Source organism: Myripristis murdjan, chromosome 22 (assembly GCF_902150065.1).
Source record: "Myripristis murdjan chromosome 22, fMyrMur1.1, whole genome shotgun sequence".
Taxonomy (NCBI): Eukaryota; Metazoa; Chordata; class Actinopteri; order Holocentriformes; family Holocentridae; genus Myripristis; species Myripristis murdjan.
In genome coordinates this window covers 5,686,173-5,708,799 of record NC_044001.1, presented here as the reverse complement: position 1 = coordinate 5,708,799, position 22,627 = coordinate 5,686,173, and the positions used below count along the sequence as shown (strand labels likewise).

Below are 22,627 nucleotides of genomic sequence, written 5' to 3'. Positions count from 1 at the left end.
TGAGCTGTTATTCTGTAAAAAATTAATCAGATCAACCAAATGTCACGTTTGCCTGGAAGTAAAGTTTGAAATATTTGAACATAAAAACAATATTCTACACAAAACCTTTTGTGTATGCATTATTCATAACTTTTTCCAGGTCTAAATGATAGATAAAGCTTAAAACCAGGTTATTATTTAGACTACATGTATCAAGAAAAGGATACTGGGATGGAAGATCCTTTTTTCTCCAAAGATATCAACATACAGAGTACCATTGTAAAAGTAGTTTGGTGGAAGTGGGTCCATGTGCCTGGTCACCTAAACAAAGACACAATAGAGTTAACCAGCTGTAAACATCAGTCAAACAAGTGAAGATGATAAAATGCCCAGGCCTGATGTACACACTGAAAAGGGAGTGTCATACTTTTGGCACTCTTGCTATAGCATTTATTGACAATGTACGTACTGTGGCCTTTGTAGAAGAATACTAGATCCACCTAAAGACCAAAATAACACAAACTACAGTTAAACAGAAACACTCACATGTATGCTCTGGATTTCCTGTGGTGAGAGTGTATTTTTAGTCTTCTTAGCCTTCTTTGTCTCCTTCTGTGAACACCAGAACAGAGACACAGTCTTACAGTTGCAGTACAGTCTAACAACATGCACCTGGCTGACTCATTGGCCCATTATGAGCTGGCTAGGTCAGCGTTTCCTTCATAACTGCTTTGTAGCAGTGGTGGTTGGGTATAATTTTTGATATGGTTTCATATTATATATTCAATTCTACTTTGAGATATCACTTTTAGTTGTTGTATAGGGCGCAGCACTAAAGCATTTCTTTTATGAAGGAGCTTTATAGTGTATGAGGTGCGCTTTCTAAACACAGGTAATATACCTGTTTCTCCTTTTTAAGGAAAACTGACGTGAACTGCATTGTTTTGTCGAATGTCACCTTGTTTTTTAGTACTGACGGCAGCATTCTTAAAGGATAATTTTGTTATTTTCAACTTGGGCCTTATTTTCCCAGTTTTTGCCATTATGATGATTGATTGTGTTCAAAATGTCATCATTTACTTCACTGTAGAGCTTGACTTACCTTCACTTCGCTGAGAGAGCTGCTGTCTAACGCACACCCACAGGGCAAACACACTCCGACAGCTGAACCCAAAAAGCACTTAAAACACACCCTTTCAGCACAACACTCACTCTGCAGTTACACATCTTTAAATAACTGCGACTGAACAATTATCACAACATTTCAGCTGTAATTGTCCATTTGATACTTTTTTAGCATTGCCCACACATTTCCTTACTGCACTGGCTGTGTTCACATCAACAGTACAACACTCTTTTGTTGTTTTACTTTTAAGAATGCTCATATCCAAAAAGAACTGGATTTATGTAACTTAAATCAGCCATAAATGAAGTACACAAGATATTTCTAATTTTTCTTTGTTACAGTTGATTATTTTAGTGTAACTATGCCTGATATTCTATTCTGATATTAAACATATGGCCTGCCAACAAGCGCTGACACACTTCCGAAAAAATTGGAAAAAATTCATAAATGCTCTACTAGTGATTATCATCAGGAACTTGAAATGATATTTTTTTCCCAGTTGGCAGTCATATTTACAGATCATCTGATATGCACTAAATGTAGTAGAGTGTTTCAACAGTCTAACACATGCCAGTTAAAACAGCATATCAAATACTAAAATATAAAACAGGTTTCAAAAAATTTAAGGTAGCAAAATAAATTTAGGTAGGTCCCATGGTAGTAAAAGTGTTGTTGCATAGAAAAAGCATGCGGGTCCACTGTTGGAGAGTGTGTTTTGCCTGATGATTGTGTACTGGACAGCTACAACAAGCTCTACAGTGACGTAAGTGATAAAATTCAGAATTCAATCAATCAGCATAACAGAAAAAAACAGTAGGAAAGTAACCAGAATGATTCTAACATAACATGCATCACTGTTGAATGGATTCGGAGGAAACACCAAGATTGGCTAAATACCTGCTTGACACAGAGTCTGAGCCAGTCTTTCAGTCCCTCCTGAGTGAGTTCCACACCATCAAAGACCAAGAAGCAGGAAGTGTTGGGCTCCTGGAGGCCTGGGACTTGGAAGTTGGTGCCCTGGTCTGGGATGATGCTCAGGGTCCCACTCAGTGTGTTGTAGCTCACCTCCATCATTTTATCTGAGTCTGGAGGGTCCAGAGATGGAGGATCACAACCACAACCATGTCTCACATATAACTCCTACCTAGTGCAATGCTTGCTGTGGCAGCCTCATATGGAAAACAGCATGCTGTAGGTGGGGTGTTAATGTCTTAACATCCAAACAATCCCTCTGCTCCCAAAATGGCTCACAGAACTCACGTGTGTAGTACAAAACAATATAAGACATGTCAAATGTGTCCCAACTCAATTTAAGAGATGTACTCAATGTACAATAGCTAAATAAGAGAATTAAAACAACTAAACAGAAGGTGATGTAAATGATATACTACCCTAAACACAGTGACTGAGATAGACAATAGACACTAGTTTCAGAAACATACAGCCTCCACACTCACTCCATACTACTGTATCCTCTCAACTCTCCACAAATATCTGCACACTCTCTGCACATCTCTTCACAGGCATCTGCACTCTCTCCTCATGCAACAACTCTACAAAAGAGTCTCAAATGAAGACAGAGTGAGAAAACTATGTGGAGCAAACCAAATCGGTGAACTATGAGCTATATTCTTGACACAACACCAGAGCAACACTCGAGCAATATTCCTACCGTCAGCTGGTTCCTGCCTGCCTTGAGGGAAACCTTTTCTCTAATAATTCCCAAAACTGGGAAATGCAAATGCAGGTCAAATATTTACCAAGGAAAGACATCAAATTCATTTCGTATTGCTTAACAACAGACAAACTCTCTCTTAATTCTAAATCTGAACTTTAAATATGGGAAAATATTAGCAAAACCAATACAGTATTTTATACAAGCAAAACAAAATGGAAAAAATTTCATTCCTACCAGAAAACTGGACTTTTCCCCAAACATTGTACACGTTCCCTTGAAAAGGGTTCAGCCTCAGTGATGACTTGAATGCTGTGGTAGACAATAAAAAGTCATAACATTAAGTACATAGAATTGTGAGATGTATAAAGCTGTACAATACTGCAGGGTTCCTATGCATTTTATTTTTTAAAATTCCAGATTTTTCCAGACCTACATTTCAAGACATTTTTGTGGATTTTTTTCAGACTATGTTTAACATCTCAGACTGCTGATAGACCCAAGATTATCCTGCATGTAAATACTCTAACTTACATGTGCTGGTGCCTTCATAACTTATTGACTTCACATTGGGTGAGGGTTGGGTGGATTGAGCAAAAGATGATCAGCCACAGAATGCTGACTTGCTCATAGAAATGTCATAGAATGATTTCACACAGTTTGCACCATTCTCTTTTCTCCCTGTTTTAGTGTCCTTTGCCAACCATTTTAGCTGCAACCAGCTGCTCTGTAGCTTAATGTTGGTCAGTCAGCCAGTCCATAAAAATTTCCCCACCCTTTGGCGGCCACACTTTTCACCCCAGAAGGCTGAAATTTGGCATGGTTGCATCAACTGAGAATTTGAACTTGTTTATATTTTGGATGGGTAAGCCATTTCTCAGGCCTTGGATGGGATGGAGTGGCAAGTACCACTGTCAATTTGTGCACCGTAATATGGACAGTTATTTGAATCACTCTGCCCAGCACACTCAATGGAGAGCATATTCAGCTGGTTGGTCCAAATGTGAACAAAATCAAAATACATTGCATTTGTGATTCACTTATTACTGCAATCTCTGAATTATGCTTTTCTGAAAACTGCTTTTTAGAAAATTGTGAATCCAGGACAGTCTGGAAATGCAAATATTTCTCCATACTCTCTCTTCTTTTTCCATACATTTCCAGACCTGAGAAATAATAAAAAAAAATGTCCACATTTTTCCAGACAGTGTAGGAACCCTGATACATTAGTTTACAAGGAAAAAACACAGTTTTTTTTTAAATTTTTTTTTTTAGCAGAGTTACTACCATAGAAGCAAACTGTAGTAGTTTGATGCATCCTTTGGGGATACAGATCATTTCACAGCAACTGCTGACAATTACTTTGAGACCACAATCCTCTCCATATTTGGAGGGAAAGGCAGCTTATGTAATCACTGTCACACCCTGCCAGCTCATATCTGAAGCTTATGTCACGTGTTGGGGGAGGTGGAGAGGGGGGCTTTCTTTCCATCTCACCTTTACAGCGGGTGACAAACAGAGGCCTCTCTAGGGGCCGGTTGAACACCACACACTGCTGAGTGAGGACAAGCGACCCGGAGCCAGAGAAGAAGCGCCCCTTACACCTGAAACACAACACACATGCACATTACACACATGGTGAGAAATTAACACCAGAACTATCCAAATGCTGGTGGTGCAACGATTTGTCTTTAGCCAGAAAGTTTGTTTATTTGTACAACTGCATTATCAAACAGCTAACCAGCGTTTGAGGGTTCTATGCAATGCATATATTCATTTTGGCTAAAAAAAAAAAAAATAAATAATAATAATAATAAAATAAACTAGAGGTTACAGAGGTTACTGAGCTAGACATTTATATTTTAAAAGCATCTTGTCCTCACGTACACACTCACACATACATGCACATGCGCACACACAGCCACACACAATAAAGCTAAAAAACTAGTAAATCAAAAGAATGGGCCCCAGGCAGATATCCAGTGTACATGATCTGAGTCAAGGATTTAGTAGGGGTTCATATTAGGCTGACCACTGAGGCATGGTGCCTGAATGGACTGGGTCCAGAGGGAAGGAGACTCCCTCTGTGTACATGGCAACCGCACCGCCAACAGCTTGTTACTCGGCTGCTAGGAGGCAGCTGGTGATAGAACGCAAGATGCCCTGTGGGGCTTTACAGCAATCAGCAGCCGATACCCCCACCACTGCAGCCCCGCAGCAATTAAACCGCAGGGCGGGAGTTGAGGCAGGACTGATGTACGCTGAGCCAGGAATCAACACAATCTGCTGTTTAGTGGCCAAAAGGTTGAATGTCAACTCTAAGGGGGAGGAGGTATGTGGACATGAAGAAACGTGGGGGTCATAACCAACAGAATGAACAGTGGAATGGGGGTCTTACCAGCCGGGGTACAGGAGGTAGCGTGCTCTCAGCATCTGCGGCTCATTGAAACTGCTATCAGACAATATCAGCTTCACATCTTCAGTCCTAACAAAAGGATGGATCAATGAAAAATAGAGAATAGATGATTAACACTTATCAATGACTTTAACCCACTGTATAAATTGATATGGAAACACTGGCAATGAAAATACTGTGCAAGCACTTACTTAAAATCTCCCCACCCTGGTATTAAAGTACTTCCAATTATATTTTCGATACACATTGTATTTATATCTTGTTGTTACATCATTGTAAACACTGTATAGAATGCATCAGGAAGATTTTGATGACATATTACAGTGTACTTCCAGTACAGCCCTTTCCCATAGGTTAATACACCGCTTCATACTCAAGTTTTACCCAACAGATTCTGATATAGCCTCAGACAAGAGAATAAAATGTTGGCTGGGGTGAATATTTTAGGCAGATACGATAAAAGCTGTTAAATGATTGTTTGGGGCATTGATCATGATTCTGTACGCGGCTACCTGGTGACAGCTCCTCTCTCTGCCAGTATGAAGGCTGCAGTGGGGTTGGCAGAGCGTACCAGCTGCTGAACATGCTGCATGAGAGGGTGCTTCTGCTCTGCTGTCAGCCTGGTGAACACCACTGTACTCACAATACCTGACATACAATAGAGCACAGAAGGAGAATATGAATTCTAGAAAAAATGTTCTCACTTTCAAGAGAATACAAAAACACCCCAGTGTAGCCACTGCCACATCCCACATTTGACTGGCATCACTGCTGCACTGCAAGATGAATTTTGGGGGAATTTTGCTCCCTTTTCAGACACCAGAGAGAGGAAAAAAGGTCTATTATGCAGTAATTCAAATGATTAAGGTCTTGTATTAGAACAAGCCTATTCAGCTCTATCACCAACCCTCTAAGAAATAGTAGGCTGTGGTGCTGCTGCAGTACAAGGAGGACAACTGCAGGACAGATGGGTTGCTTTTAACACTACCACTGTACACAGTCCTATGTGGCAAACTTAACCTATATTACTTAAGAGAATATTTACTTTGTACACTTTTGTGACACTTAATAGTGTATTAAGTATTTTTTCTGTTTTCTGAGACCGGTCAATGTTACTGCAGTTCCTTAGTAGCTGACTGAAGTCAATAAGGACTGCCTGACCACTCCTTACTGATTATGTTGATGCTACAAAACCTAGCAGTGTGATGTATGGATTTGTAGAATAGCAATGCTGAACGGCTTCTTAGAGTGCATAACACTTGCAAAAACATCAGTATCAATGACTGTCAGTACAGTGCCTCCACTGTATTTATGCAGCATTGGTGACCTGCCACTGCACACACCTCTCTCTGTCTCTGTGCCTATAGGCCTTTTTCCATCCAAATCACCCATTACTTTTACTCCCAGGAACTACTTTTCAAGGAACTAAAAGGTTCCACAACAGGCCGGCCACAACAGGATAAAAAAAAAAAGCCTGATAGGCCCAGCAACATCCAAAGAGAGAGAAAGGGAGAGAGCAGCTGTGGTTGTGGGGGCTAGACAGTGAATGAAAAGAGGGAACGGAAGTAGTGACAACAAATGATTTTTCAAAGGTTTTGAATCACCACAAGAGGTTCTTCATCATACCGTCATACCTGTGCACAAATTTTTTTTTAGGCTAATAGACCCAGTTGTTTCCAAGTTTAGATGTGGACAGACAGACACTCACGCACGCACGCACGCACGCACGCACGCACGCACACACACACATACGACCAAACGCATGATCAACATGTACAACTGCCTGAACATTGCACTGTAGGGATGGTAGTGCAACAGGATCAGAGTTACCTTGGCTGCACTGCTCCACCAGCTTGGGAAAAGTAAACCTACAGTAAAAGAGAAGGAAAGGACATGTATCATTTATTCTATTTTAACCTTTATTTCACCAGGAAGTTCCTTGAGATTGAAATATCATTTCTGCGAGACTAAATCCAGCTCAAATGAGGCAGTTGCATTATTCAATTCTATGGACTTTCAATGTGTCTTTAAAATTTTCTAAGGGGACTAGATTATTAAGATGTATTATGCTCTGCTGATTATTCCAGATCCAGGGGGGAAAGTAGAAGAAGGCTTTTTTCCCCATCTCAGTGCAACCTATTGGAACCTGGTAAGTAGGCCGCCTGGTGGAACGAAGCTGACAACTGCTAGAAATCTGCTTCAGGTGATTACATGTGTATATGAGGGGAGTTTACCTGGCATGGCTGTTTACACAAAAATATACAAATGAGGTTGTCTACTAAGATTTAGTGATGGCCAGTCTACCAAATCATAAAGCATACATGGATTAGTACAGGAGTTTGAAGAGCACCATTACACAGAATCTAAAAGGTGGAGTGTAGAAAAGGCAGCATGCATGGAGACAACAGCACCATTGTCCAAAACTCTTAAAAAGGTAGCCTGCAAGAGTTTTTCTCTGGCTAACATGTTAAACAATCCTTGTTTCACAGTGTTATAATATTTCCTGCTTTAAAAGAAAGCTTGTCTTCCACCCAAATATCTAAATAGAGTATGATGACTTCAGTTGAGTCCTCACTGAGAGTGTAAAGATTTGTGTTCCCTGGGGACTGGGAACAAGCCCTATACAAAGTAATGAATTTGGTTTTCTTAATTTTAAGAACTAACTTGAGCCCATGTAGCAAGACTTGAAGATGGTAAAATGCTATCAGAAGCTCATTAAGCTCTCCAGGAGGTCCTTTTCTTGGCTCAGCAAAGGGGCATATAACTTAGGAGGGTGAGGAATTACCACCAACCAGGACTCAAATGCTGGGGACCAGACACACTAAAGCATATTTCTGAAATGTTAACTGTGCTGTCTGCAGTAGAAGACAGTAATATCGGGCATTATATCATGCTGAACTAGAAATATTTTAGGCAATATTTTCCTCTTTCTGGGATAAAAAACAAAAAGTAGATCAGCCTCACTTGCTATTTAATATTGTCTTACTTTAGTTTAACTCCTTATAATGAAATGGCTGAAACAGGGTTACTGTCACACCATAAGTTTTACTGGACTGGTTTGTTTGTTTGTTTGATTTAACAACAGTTTTGTCAATTTATCATTACTGTTAATAATAATACTTGTCAAAACTCATCCTGAAAATAAGCCTCATGTTATGTACAGTATCTAAGTGTCTTTCTTTCAATTAATTTAGTTTCAGAGCCCTCTTCATTTTATCTTGTGCTTCATAATATCTACACTAACAATAACTCTGTTTATGACTCAACACTGCTTGCCAAAGTTGTGCAGAGATAAACAGGCTAATTCCATGTTATGGTTCTTGGCAAACAATCTGATTATCCATCGTGTGGCAGCATAACTCACAGGATGACATTGTGACTGTGACTGGTCACTGACCAATGTAAAAGCTTTCTGTAATTTTATTTAATCTTAACATAATTTATCCTGAGTTTTCTAATCGATCAGTGTTATTCCTCTCTCTTCTGAGCCAAGTTTCACAACATCGAAGCCCCCTCCACCACAGACCCTGCCCTGCTGATTTTGGGAAGCCTGCAAGCCGGGGGATCAGCTCTTTGAGAGGCATTCATCTTTCCTGTCCTGATGTAATGAACTGTCTACATCCATCACAAAGAATGGATCATGACTGACTGATGAGCTCCACTGAGGAGGGTGTGCTGGTCTCTCATGTGGATCTGGGGGATTAAAGGGCTATGCTGAGGGGGGTGACAGGCAGGTCAGCTCTGAGCTGGGCTAAACACACCCAATTAGCGCCACAGTGGGGGTCTATGGACCTCTAGACAATCAATGGCAACAGGCAGTGACAGAAGGCTTGTCAAAGTTGCCTGAAATGGAAAAGTCAGTGCTAACCACATTGCTAACTAAGGCTCTGGTTGCACACTTTTCCACAGCTGGGCCAAGCAAGGCTTGTCAGAGTTGAGCTGGAGGGTCATGAAAAAATGTTTGTAGTAGAAGATCAAAAACACGCTTTAGATTTATATTCAAAGCTTAGTGCAATACCCAATCATCCATCTGGTCACCAAGATGCAAACAGAATCAGAAATTTTGACACGCAGGAAAATGAAGGGACAGATTGTGCATCATGCATTTATCACACATTAGTATGGTATGTTGTAGTAGTTACTGTAGAAGTCTCCCCTCAAGCATATGTCTTGCATGCATGTTGTGTTAGTATTGCAGAGAATTCTTTTTGAATTTCAGAATCAAATTACTATATTCTAACGCAAAACTTCTGTCTCATAACCCACTAGTTACCCGACCATTTTCTCTAACTGCTGGCTGAAAAGAGAACAAAACTCGATTTTCCATCATTTTTCTTGTGGGATACAAGTATGAGGGCAGCAGCATGAGGTCTTCTACAGTATTTACATCTGTATATAACTAGCATTGTCTAGCTCTGTTTGGCTGTGCAGTGGAAATCAGGCTATTAACCAGAGTGGTATGTCATATTGTGTGAAGCAGCTCAGTCAGTGTACGACAGTGAGAGGCTCTGTGAGCTTCACTCAAAGCTTGTAACAAAAGGAGAGTGAAATTAAATGTAGGACTGATCCTCTCTGTAAAAGGAAGCGGCCTTGAGTTTTAACAGCTGAAAGTGTCATATAACCTTGGTGTGGAAACCTCCAGCACTTCAACAATTTACCATCATCTATCCCTGTCTGTCTCATTGCCTGGTCTTGCAAAACAGAGCAGGGGGAAATCCTCATATTGTATGCAAGTGCTTTTTCTGTTTGTTTTTGCTTATTTGGGAACCAAATGGGTGAGGTATGCCACATAGAACAGACAAATGACATCACAAAATGTCACAAGTATTGAAACATTAATGTAATATACTTCCAATAATTGACACTTACCTGACACTATCTGATGCTGATTATAATTTTTTCTATGTCTATTAAAGTCTGTTTTGATTTTTTCTGAGTCTAAGGTTTAGTTTATCTTACATTATTTATATGTGATTCTACTGCTGACTATTACCTGTGTTCCATACAGGAGGTGAGAGGATCCACACATGCAGTCACAGCTCCAATAGTGAAACAAGCCTGGACAACTGGGTCAGGGTGGAACAGCACTGCCTGGACCACATCCAGAACATCTGTGTATCTGTATGGGGAGAAGGAAATCAACATGAACAAATATCAAAATTGGCACAACAAAATGCGATTACTTCTATTGTTCAAATTTTTATTCACCTTTTATTTACCCAGCTTCATAATTACAAGTAAGATGCAGGCAATATCCACCATATTAAATTTTTTCAATTCAGGGGCACATATGCCTCCAAAAACATTTAGCTGGAGAGCCCTACTCATATTGCCGAGCAAAATCAATCAGTCTCAGAAGTAATCAAAACCATGGTAAATAGTCCTTGAAGAAAGCCATTCACACTTATATTTCCTCATGTCTAGACCCACGCAGCTGTCTTTATTTCCACCTAAATCAAAAGTCACACCTCCAGCCAGAACACAATGCAGGAGCTAGGATTTTAATTGGTGCTAACAAAAGAAATTACATTACACCCATTCTGGTATCACTTCATTTACTGTGTTAGTCTCAGAAATGACCACCAGGATTGATTATGCTCATCATGTTTTAAGAATGGTCTGGCCCCAGATATGACTCTGACCTTTGACCCAATGACGAACTTCAGTGCAACCTAAGCATTCTTGTGCCATGGCCTTCTGGTCACTCTGAAATCTAGACATAACAATAAAGGGCCCAGGCATACACTGCCATCTTAGGAATGCTTTCACACAGAGCTGAGGCAACAATCAGTTCAACACTTAAATTCAATCCAGCCCTCCTCTACCAGATTACTACCTGATTTCTTTCTTGCTTTCTATATCAAGCTGCTCTGTTCTTTCTTACCCGGGAGAGAGCACCAGAAGGCGAGGTTTGCCACCCGGGCCTCTCTGGATCTCAAGGAAGTTGGACAGGTATTGCTGGAGGTGAGAGGCTGAGAAGCTGTCACAGCTGTCAGGACAAGGCTGATAAACAACCCACCTACAGTACAGTTGCAATGAAATAAAATGTTCATTATTATGATTATCAGTGTACTATGACATCACTAAAAAGCAGAACATTAGAGAAACAACACAAACTGTATAAAAACTGCCAATAAGAATGTCTTTCAAGAAGTGATTTAAAAGAAGATACAGATTTTTCAAAAGCAGTAACTCCTAAAAACACTGTGTTCTGGAGCCCAAGGGCCAAGACAACAAAAGTCTAAATCACTATTAAGAAAACATAAGGAACTTTGATGGCTGAAATCTCTCTTACCTTACACCTTCTTTGTTTAACTGGACCAGGAAGTTGCAGAGTCTGTTCTTATGGCTTCCTGGTAGTCCAGTGATGATGGTAATGACAACCTGACCAGAGATTTTAAATGGAGAAAAAAAAAAAAAAAAAAAAACATTCCATCAGCACAGCCCTAGTAAAAGTTAACATGATAACGTGTTAACACAGAGGTGCTTCTGAGATTATTGAGGGAACCAGAAAAAATAGTTATTCATCTTTTGTATTCTTTCAGATACCTGCAGTTTCACTTTAGGCACTGTGCTCACCTTGTCTCCCTGGCTAGCAATGGGGTTCCTCAGCTCTGCAGAAGAGAAGAGCGCCTCCAGGTGGTCATTCAGAATGGGCTCCTGACTCACACTGCTCAGGGCGAAGTGCTGAAGGAACCTGGTCAAGGAAAGAATATACACCTCAGAAAACAGACAATCATCACCATGAAACAGCTAACTAACAAATAACTGTTTCAAAAAACATCTTCATGCTGCTTCAAGGCACTAGCAAAAATGAGATCTACAACCTCAATACTAAGATCAAAGTTTAAAAATTTCTTTCATCATGAAGATTTGTTTTAATACTTTTATCTGTTCCACTATCTGCTGTGGTTTAAAAATTGGTCCTTCTCTGATACTAACATAATAATATGTGGAATGGTAGTGCAATTACCTGATCTTCATTTGTTTTGGATATAAATTCTTAGAGTTGGTTGCGTAATTACAGTGCATCACAACTGTACTGAGCAAGTCTAAGAAGCAGCCAAAAAGTTCTGTTACTCCTGTACATGGTCTTTCTTTTTTTCCCCTCACAGTTAGAAACAGTTGAATGATAGTAAAAGAAAAACTGGTCACAGAGTTTTTTTGACATGAAAAGCTATTTAGCATCAACAATACTCGGCATCGGGTTTTATTACTGGTTTAAGACAATTTTGAACACTATTGAGATCAGACTGTACTGTGAGCACTGTACTAACATGTCCTGCTCTGGCAGCTGGGAATATGAAGTCTTCAGGCAGCCTCTACGTTTGGCCACCGGTGGCTCTTGACTGTCGTGCAGTTTCTGCAGTCTGGTGTGCCTGGATAAACAGAATCATTGATTTTTTGAATTTTTTTCTTATTACATTACATGGACAACAATAGTCACCTCCCTCATATAACAAACTTGATTCACACAATAAATTAATGCTCAGTGTTGTCAAAATGTCAGTCTGAATGAAGTGATCCTGAGCCTGAGTTCCAGTTCCAGTTCCAGATTATAGGAATATCCCGAAATCTTGTCACATAGTATGTCTGGGCAGGATTAACATGCAGTTTCAAAAAAGCACTGAGGCTCCATTTGTTAAGGTTTCTTACACATAAATCATGTCTGTGACATATAAAAATAAAAAACTGAGATCTCTATTTTTATATTCTTTGAAATGGACAATGAAATCTAGGACACAGATCATTTACATGTAGTCATGAAGGTGGCACAGTTTCCTTACATATTTGTCTGGGCCCAGGTCAGATGATCTTGGTCCACCAGTTGTATGGTGAGTCCAGAATCAGAGCTTCGCCACACTGATAAAACCTGCAACGCATATTGAGAAGGGTCATACAAATTGAGCTGTAAATACTAAGTAATGGAGCAGAAAATCCATGTCAAAACTACATTGGAAAACAGTATTTTTCAGAAACAAAGACCAAATTAAAACATATACTTTTGATCCTCTGGAAGCAACACAGAGACAAATCATATTCTGTAACTCATCTGTCCTATTTTCAGACCTTCAGTGAATAATCAAACATCTATGTTTTATGTTTTTGTTAGACCATCACAAGTTAGTCTGGTCAACGTTTTTTTTTTTTTTCAATTATTATCCATTTCTGCCCTAATCATACTACAAAATTATAAGATTAGTAACTGTGTGATGATAACAAGTAAGAGACAAAAGAGACTGATAGTTTGACTAGTTAGCTGTACTCAGATGGCCCATATTTGTCTCCACACTGACCTTTGACAGAAAAGGTCATTTGCTGGCTAGAGCCCTTACCTTTGAGTAAAAGGCCTTGTGGCTCTTGGACTTGGGCTGAAGAGCAAAGACCAGACAGCGATCAGAGCTGTGGAGAGGGAAAGGCAGGTGGGAGAGCAGATTGCTCTCATACTCCACAAACAGAGAAGCCAAAGCACTGGAGTCCTGGTATTAAGAGGACACAAGAAGGTATACACAGCAGCATACATATTAGGAGAAAACAGGCTTTAGAGCAGTTTAATAAGGATGCCAGCAAAGATCCCTTAGCAAAAATTCACAACTATTTACATCAGTAATGTACAGTGGAATCTAAAAAGCATGACATAAGTAAGAATTTTGCCCATAAACCTTGTGACTGTTTATCATGTGACAAGTAGAAATCTCATACTTTAGACAGTAACAGTATGCTAGCATACAGCAAACAAATCTGACTATTGAATTATGTTAGAAGGCATTACTGTAAATATTAAACTAAAAATTATATTTCTCCTAGTCATATGTTAAGCATGCTTACTGCATCATAAAACTTGATAGCGCTGATGTGATTCTTGGACAGGGTGATGCTTCCATATTGAGGATGGATAAAAAGGAGTCCCTCAGAGAAGAAGCTGATTTTCCCTGCAATTAACATTTGAAAAGTAACAAAATTATAGAGAATATTTTTTACATAGAATATTAGCACTTGACATCATCTTGCTACCATCTATCTTACTGTTTCACACATTATAAATTGTTCTGTAAATTGCTCAGCTAATGCTTCATATATGAATGCTTCCAAAGAGAATGTAAATGAAGAGCATTACCCTCTTCAGGTGTGGAGAGCTGGCTGTTGGAGAACACATATGCAGCATCTGCTGCAGTCAGAGCAGCCCCCAAACAAGTGGCTTCTTCTTTCTGCTCAAGACAAACAGATCATAAAGGCACATCATGCACTTCATATGTATACAAACATACCTACCTACAGTGCAATGAATATTTTGTACTATTTAACTTACCTTCATAAGGAGCTGTGCTTGTTCAGACTGCTTAACATCAGACTCCATCTAAAGAGAATGTGATTGTGAGAATTGCAAGCAAATAAATGAAATTGATGTATACAATTGACAAATAAAAATATAAATAAATAAATAATAAATAAATAATAATAAATAATAAATACATTTAAAAACAAGTAAAATGCTGATGTCCCCTAAACAGTACAAATATAAACACAACTTTTAGGACCCCAACTACAGCCAAGGTGCCCTCAAGCTGCTTGGCAGCCCAGAGTGAAAGCCTGTTGTTGTGATGGGAAAGTGTGAAGGTGTGAAATTACTTGAATTTGAACTAGGTCATTGCTGAGCATTCATGGTCTGCAAAAGTCTTTTCTGTCCAAACACTGGTTCTTTTTCTTATCTGATAAACATGTGGCAATATAAGAATGTGTGACTGTCTTCCATTTTCAGCCCCATACGTACCAGCCAGCAGGCATAGCGAGGCACAGTCGTGGTCAGGATGGTGTAGCAGCTGTCTGACCACACACTGCCATCTACAGGAGAAAAACAGACATGTCTGGCATGTAGGTTAAACAACAAAGCCAAAGAATGACAATTATGCTAAGCAAATCAGAAATGTGATGCTGGGGACAGGAAATAGGATATTTTTAGACTGCTCCTCCATTGCTTCAAAATAACTTTTGTTTATTTGTGTTAACAGTGACCTGTGGCTTTGTCCTGCTTATGTAAATCAAGTTTCTTTTCTGGGATCAATGAACAATCTATTTTAATTCAATTTAATCTAATCTACAACTTACCTTTCTGTTGCATGTTGATGCTGGACTCCAAAAAGGATTCAGAGAAAACCACAGAGCCCAGATTCCCCGTGCCCCACTGCAGGTCTGGAATGTCATAAACAGTCATGGACGCCTGGGCAAGACAAAAGAAAAACAACTCAAAATGCTAACAAGCACTTTTCCAAGGAATAACAACAAGCAGTCAACATCTCTCTTAAATGAGTGACAAAGTAATGTAAGTCTTGTCACTTACAGTTTTCACTACATAACGGCTGTCTTCATCAGTAAGTGGTATGATCCTGAATAAAAACACAAAATGTTGTTGTTGTTTCAAGGGCCTGAGGATCAGGTAATAAATGTCCACAGATTTAATATTATCAATACTGTCTTGTGGTTGTATGCGTCTTCCAACCAGTCAAGTTGCAGTTTACATCCATGTCTGTCCAGACTTGTAAGAGTAGTAATGAAGTAGGAGTAGTAGTGATTTAATAAAATGTATTTATTTATTTCATTTAATAAAAAGGTATTACATGTATTTTTGGTGAAATAGAAGTTATCATCTTACTGACATGTAAGATTCCAGTGAGTAATTAGAGAAACATGCTGTCCTCAGACTATTTTCATAAAGGAGTACAGAGGACCAATAACTTCATCACATGTACAGACCACCCAGATCCTCAATGACTCTGCTCCACAACACAATAAACAACTTTATACAGTTCATCAGTGCAACTGGCCACAGCCATCAATAATTGTTAGACTTCAACCTGCAAGAGTATTCCTTCCCTAAAGGAAGGACTAGCTCTCCGTCAAGAAATTGCCTCAAGGCATTCCTGAGATATCACATTCACAAGAATGGGACAGAGACACGGACTGTCATCCCAAAAACAAAATGTCTCTGGCCATGGCTGTTGCCAGCACGGAGGCATAAAAAACATAACAATGAGCCCTGGTACCAGGATAAAAATAAATATAAGGACAAGTGACCCACCTTCCCTCCTTATTCACTGCTTGAATGCAGAATTTAATTTTGGACCTGAGGAGGGAAAGAATGAAACAAAGAATCAAACAAGAGATTTAGCATGGCCTAAACTCAATGGATTTAATCTATGAATAGACATACCACTCTGATGTCAAGTGATTCGATTACACAAAGGCAACCAAAACTAACAAGTTGACATTCACACACAAAAACACAAATAAACAAAAAAAAAACTACCAGCTGATAAATGACATAATCTCCTGGGCATGTAAAAAGTGTAATTTGTAGAAGAATATGAAAGATTTAGGTTATAGTTTGCGTCAGAAACGTGGGTTCTACATGGATGGATGCATGACATCCAAATATGGAAGCATGTATGTTATACACAAATTTCACTGTGACTGCACACATGGGTGACCAGAGGCCTGTACCATAAAACTGGATTAACATACCCGGGGTTTCTCTTAGTTATCTGGCTTCACTTAACCAGACATCCGAAATCCTGATTTTCGGTACCACAAAGCCGGTTATTAACTCACTAACTGAACCCAGTGTTTTCCAATCTAGATCTGTGCGCGCTCACATAAAAAGGGCGGTGTTTGCTGTATACGACCAATTGCAGACATGGAAAAATCCAACCGAGCCGCATACTTTACGACGGAAGAGCAGACAATAATCTGAAACAAATACAAGGAACATAAATCCATCATCCAGGCAAAAAGCAACACAGTTGCAGCTGCCAAGAGCCGCAAGGAATTCTGGCAAAAAATAGCCGACTGTGTCAATGCGTAAATTAGTGGGATTATAATATTACTTCCCCACCATGACGGCACGAGTAGATCTGACTATAGTAACATTTGCGTGTTCCATAAATTTATGTGTTTATGAAATTTGTAGTTATTACTTCAGATGCAACCCCAGTGGAGCAAAAAGAACGTGGGAGCAAATAAAAAATAAGTATAAAAACATATTTCAAAGTGGTCAGTACGCTTACTATATCTTATCCATGTAGCATATGTATATGTACATGTTGTAGGCTATATAGCCTTACTTCTTCACACTGTCTCATCAAATGGGCAGGCCATTTTCCAAGAGAATTGACTGGTCACTAGGTGGGGCTTTTATACCTGCTGAGCTCTTCTCCTGAACTTAACCTGCTCCGGAGCAGGTTAGGTGTTCAGCGTATGTTACCACGGCAACATACCCCGATAAAAAGTAAACCATCTTCGTGGTACAGAAAACCCAGGGTTAACCCTGAAGTTACCTCGCTAAGCCGAAATCCAGCTTTATGGTACAGGCCTCTGGGCACATACAGTGTATGACGATAAAAAAAAAACAAAATCACTCAGTCATTACCTGAGAGAACTGCGGTACTGACTTAAATTCATAGAGTCCAAAGTCACTAGAAAGGTATGCTCTGCCACGTCCTTGGCCTAAAAAAACAATAATTTCAAAATTGGCAAAATGTGCAAGGTAAATGATAAACAGTGCTACTGAGTCTTTGTTTTCTTGTTTGTTTGTTTGTTTGTTTTTACCTTGGTAGCACTGGAGGTACGGGAGTAGCATTTGATTCCTGAAAGGACTGCTTCGACAGCAGCCGAATAAATCTCTGACAAAAGCCTGAAACAAAAAAAGGCACTCTTATACTCAAGCATTAAACAGCAGAATAGGATTTTCCTAAAAAACAATGCATCAACTCTCAGTCATCACTTATGACCCACTGGTGTGTGACGTTGGGTGTACCTACAGAGACCCTGCCCTATGCCTGTATTTTCTTGTTTTTCTGTGTTCAGGACTTTCCTCAGCGTCGGCCTTTGGCTAGTGGCTGTGTAGCTCCCAGCTAATAACAGGGTGCAGTGCCAGATCGACAACACAGCATCCAATAGGACAGTGAATCTGGGGTTGGCTTTCATTGAAGGAGAGGATGAGGAAGTAGAGCAATGCGGTGTTGGCCTGTTTTCTGTTGAATAGGTAGGTGGTGGCAGGACCATTTTTTTTTTCTATGACGGCAATGGAGTTTGTTCAATAGCCATCCTGGGAAACGAAAACTCGCTGCCAGCAGTTAGCTTAGCGAGGGAGGAAGAGCCAACTTTGAATGTTGTGTTTATAAACAGCAACCAACAAATCCTACTCACTCTGCCTTTAACACTATAGTGGGGAATATATCATTTGTTGAGCTATTAAAGATATATGAGATTAATTACTTACAGGAGCTCTGTTTTCTTTTCCTGAACATTTTGGTTTCCTGTGAGTGAAACACATAAATTGTATGAACAAACTGCATTATAGAGAAGACATAAAGAGTTGAGACTGAGGGTCAAATCAAATGAACCAAGAACAAAGTCAGAAAAGCACATTACAATGAGGTACACTCTTTCTCTTAAATTCTTATTTTGTTAGCCTGTCATAATGTTAACAATGTCAGCTTTTACACTGTGCATATGCTGTGCTTGTCATCAGTTTTGCTGATAGTAATAACAAGAGAATTATACCCTACTGATTTGTATACATGCATATGATCAATAGCTCCATTGCAAAATCAAAGTCAAACAAGCTGCCAGCTTGCCCACTAATAAAAGTCATATAGTAAAAACTGACCCAGGTAGGGGGTGTGGGTGGTCCCAAAGAAATAGGTTCGAGAACAGGCTAGAGGTCCCTTGGGAGCCACACACTGCAGAATCTAGAGGAGACAAACAGTTAGCGGCTGTAGAACCAGACACAATTACAATAAGTAAATCCCACTTCACAAATTTCAAATGCTTCCTGGTAACGTGATTCAGTAAGATATGAGCCATCCTGAGGTAACTACTTTTGCACTGCTTCCCATAAGAGATGCCTAATACACTGGCCTGCATTTCATGGCCTTAAAAAGCTTAAATGGTGACTGCTTGTTGTTCCTGACTTCTTCACCAGATGGTACTGCAGGCCAGTTTTCCATTTATCTTGATGCAGTAGGTCAAACATGACTAAAAATGACGAGCCATCAATCAACTGCTGGGAAATTTTCATAGTTGGAAGTCATTTTGTCTAACATCAACTTTAGCATTAACAGAAGTCCTACTCTATTTTTAAAATGTAACTGGCTAAGGAAATGTAATACTGGTGCATCACATTTGTAGCTGGTGGCTTGTTTGCAACATTCCTGAAGAAAGCAGAGGCTTGCACGTTTTGTCAGTAATTCACTGATTTTCCTGTCTTACCATGTGCCTGGCTGTAGAACCTTGAGGCCCTGTGCTGCGGATCTGGTGACTCTCAGAAGGGAAGTTGAAGGAGTAATTCTCCAGATTCTCCATGGAAGAATGGCTTCCAAACAACAAAAAGGGCTGTCGACTTTTACTAAAAACAAAGGAAGGCATGAGATTTTTTTTTTTTTTTTGTAAATATAGGACCATTTTCATTCAACAAACAAACTCCATTTTTGGTTATTAACATTCTTGAACATAAAAAATACCTTTGGTCTGTGATGTTCCTTGATATCAGGCCATGGGAGTAATAAATACGAAATGCCTGTGGATTTACAAGAATTCATTTTATGCATACACTGTGCAGAGGTAAGAGACCAGACCTAGGTCACTACCATTTGCAAGTACTTACATTTGTGTCAACCTGCCTGAAGGACAAAATAGGTACATGGGAATGCCACATGGAAAATGAGTACTATAAAGTTGAGACAATTAACTGAAGTCAATTTAGTATACTCCTAAATAAGTCCTTAACTGTCTCTATCCAACATTCACATTTGCATTTGTTATTTCAGTGGCATCTTATTGAAACTACTGATCTCTAAAGCTTCTAGCATTAAAGTCATCATGAAAACATGACAGCTGACATTAGGCAAAATGTAACAGAATGAGAGTTCTGAGTTGAGAGGAATATGTGGATATATGCTTACCTCTCCTGCTTGAGCTTCAGACAGCTCCAAGATGGACAGATGACTTTCCAGGTCCATGCTGGAGTAAAAGCTAGTCCACTGCTTCTCAAAGATCACCAAGTCCTAAAATAAACAATATCCATGATCTCTTACAGGGTACTGTAAGACAGTTATCTTCTGTCATAGTTATATCTATCTATCTATCTATCTATCTGTTGAACTCAGAAAAGAACACAGAGTTTTATGCCCACTGGCCACAGAGGCTGCAACATGCCAAAATAAACAACCCAATTTTACCAGTTTAATCTGAATTGTGAATAGAAAGGGACCTTCCAGTGATGACTGGCAACTTGCCAAAGTGGCAGCAGAGCCACCACCACAGAGTTACCAGCCAGAGCCAAGGTTTATGGGCATTTGGCTGGTGGGGGATGTTTATGTCCTACTCTATGATATAATGTTGTATGTTTGTTGGTATACTGTATTTTAATATATCAAATTAATTCAGTCAAGTTATACAGATCAGATCTGTTTTAGGACTAGGTGATACAATCACCTAGTCAAGTTATACATGTACAATGGAGTTTTGCTCATGTATGAATTAGTACACTTGTTACACTACACTTACGCCTGGCCCTGGCTACCTACCTGATTTTCTGGGGATATCCCCAGAAAGTCAGGGTTAAGGTCTGTAGTGCGAATCAAGGTTAGAGCAAAAGTACAGCTTTTCAGAGGAATACTTTTGAAAAGCAATACAATGTTTGTTGTCAATCAAAACTACAACTACTAAATCTACTTTATGTCTGCCATATGAAGCATCTGCGTTACACACTGCAGAACGCAGTTTCTAGTATTAAGCCACCAAAAAGAAAACCTGAACACAGAGAAAAGACACAGAGGTTGGCCTTCTTGCAAGAGGTTTCGTCTGAACAACACAGGAGCCCCAAGATCCTGGCTAAAAATGAAGCTCAAAAGTGTAGTATGTAAATAATACATGCAGTTTCATGGCTGGTAACAAATATTATTGGCTGGTAAATTTTCTTAGTTTACCTGCCATTGGCAGATGAGCCGAAAAATTAATTTTGGACCCTGGATACAAGTGTTCTGAAGAAACTAATCCTGGGCTTAGATTTTCAAGTGTGAATCCTTAATCCAGGGATAACTGTAGGACTCGGGCTAATAAGTATGTGTGTTGTAGGTTTAGTTAGCCCATGGCTAAAGAATGCAAGTTTGAAAACGTCTATGGAGGTACAAAGTTTCTTAGTAGGCATGTGGTTAAAGAAACCACATTATAACCGAGATGTCAAAGGTTTGAACATCACAACTAACACACATCACAGGAATCATATGAAAGTGATAAATAAAGAAGTTTAGGGTTACCTCAGTGAGGAGACTATCAAGAGACACTGGGTCTAGTCTGGTGTAGATCTGCCAAAGCCTCTCACTGATGTCCATTAGCTGGAAGACCAAAGATACATAGATAAAGCAAACTGACATGAACAGCACAGGAGGCTGAATACACAGTGCCTGTCTCTCCCCACTGCGGTGCTTCATTCATTACAATATTACAATCATTTGACAATACAGAAATGACAGAACGTAGTTTTTCATGAGAACAATTAGTCTGCACTTATTTAGTCCAGTTTCACTACAGCATTGCCTTTTTCATTAAAGTGTGAGGGTACCTTGTATTTCATGGTAAAGTAGCTTCCACCACCAATTCCCTCCAGAGCAAATGCCTGTATCAGAGGCCACTTTTCCACCATGAAAATGTCAAACTTCTGCATGTGTCCTGAAATAGTAGTGGATCAAATATAATTAAAACTGCTGCCTTGATATTAAGTGGTACACAGACATAGTGAAATGACATTGCATTTTTTTTTACCAAATGGCACAATGCACTGCAATTCATAAAGTTAATGAATATGTATTCTTTTCAAGGTTGGTGAATGTATTTGGTGGTTAAAATATACAATCCTGTACCCTGTGAGCTGTAGGGTACTCCAATGCGATGGCAGTCCTGCACCATTGTGACAAAACTTGAGATTTTGAACTCCTCTGCAGCCTCCTCATCTTCATACTGTGTAGAATGAAAGATAAGATTTATGGGTCAAAAACAAGGAAACTATTTTTTTACAGTGCATACAATTTCCAGAGAACATAGAGAATATGAAAGAAGTAATCGTATTTTCTGTTTATGAGCTTATGCATACAACAACAGTCGGCCATAAGCATAGCATCAGCTTCATAGCAATCCAAGATGTGAAGTCTATGGAGATAGAAGGCTTTCAAACCTCTGTTTCGGTCATGCAGTAGAGATGCAGGTTCCTCCAGTGGGAAACATAAGGCAGCAGGTATCTGTAGTTCACTGGGTTGCAATACAGGTGGACACACTCTGCCTTGATCAGCAGGATCACATCTGATGAGTAGAGACAGGTAATATGCCTAACAGTCAATCAAAATAGATGGAAACTAAAGAAAAAAACGAATTAGAT

At 39.5% G+C, this 22,627-nt stretch overlaps 1 protein-coding gene across 1 annotated transcript in view; it reads right to left on the bottom strand.

Annotated features, from left to right (window-relative positions):
- The window catches only part of dnaaf9 (dynein axonemal assembly factor 9), a 31,184-nt gene that overhangs the window by 5,843 nt on the left and 2,714 nt on the right, over nt 1-22,627 (bottom strand). Inside the window, exons 4-36 of the mRNA XM_030044170.1 lie at nt 22,427-22,551; nt 22,116-22,212; nt 21,818-21,924; nt 21,513-21,590; nt 20,157-20,258; nt 19,716-19,771; nt 19,465-19,600; nt 18,863-18,944; nt 18,473-18,509; nt 17,800-17,884; nt 17,621-17,697; nt 16,274-16,318; nt 15,536-15,581; nt 15,304-15,415; nt 14,969-15,039; nt 14,507-14,554; nt 14,315-14,405; nt 14,026-14,129; nt 13,533-13,676; nt 12,984-13,069; nt 12,474-12,575; nt 11,776-11,893; nt 11,492-11,580; nt 11,081-11,215; nt 10,190-10,315; nt 7,027-7,064; nt 5,709-5,844; nt 5,179-5,265; nt 4,278-4,384; nt 3,018-3,092; nt 2,003-2,190; nt 526-591; nt 207-300 (exon numbers count right to left, since the gene is read on the bottom strand). Coding sequence (XP_029900030.1) covers nt 207-300; nt 526-591; nt 2,003-2,190; nt 3,018-3,092; nt 4,278-4,384; nt 5,179-5,265; nt 5,709-5,844; nt 7,027-7,064; nt 10,190-10,315; nt 11,081-11,215; nt 11,492-11,580; nt 11,776-11,893; nt 12,474-12,575; nt 12,984-13,069; nt 13,533-13,676; nt 14,026-14,129; nt 14,315-14,405; nt 14,507-14,554; nt 14,969-15,039; nt 15,304-15,415; nt 15,536-15,581; nt 16,274-16,318; nt 17,621-17,697; nt 17,800-17,884; nt 18,473-18,509; nt 18,863-18,944; nt 19,465-19,600; nt 19,716-19,771; nt 20,157-20,258; nt 21,513-21,590; nt 21,818-21,924; nt 22,116-22,212; nt 22,427-22,551 — 3,090 coding nt within the window. The remainder of the gene's footprint in view (nt 1-206; nt 301-525; nt 592-2,002; nt 2,191-3,017; nt 3,093-4,277; nt 4,385-5,178; nt 5,266-5,708; nt 5,845-7,026; nt 7,065-10,189; nt 10,316-11,080; nt 11,216-11,491; nt 11,581-11,775; nt 11,894-12,473; nt 12,576-12,983; nt 13,070-13,532; nt 13,677-14,025; nt 14,130-14,314; nt 14,406-14,506; nt 14,555-14,968; nt 15,040-15,303; nt 15,416-15,535; nt 15,582-16,273; nt 16,319-17,620; nt 17,698-17,799; nt 17,885-18,472; nt 18,510-18,862; nt 18,945-19,464; nt 19,601-19,715; nt 19,772-20,156; nt 20,259-21,512; nt 21,591-21,817; nt 21,925-22,115; nt 22,213-22,426; nt 22,552-22,627) is intronic.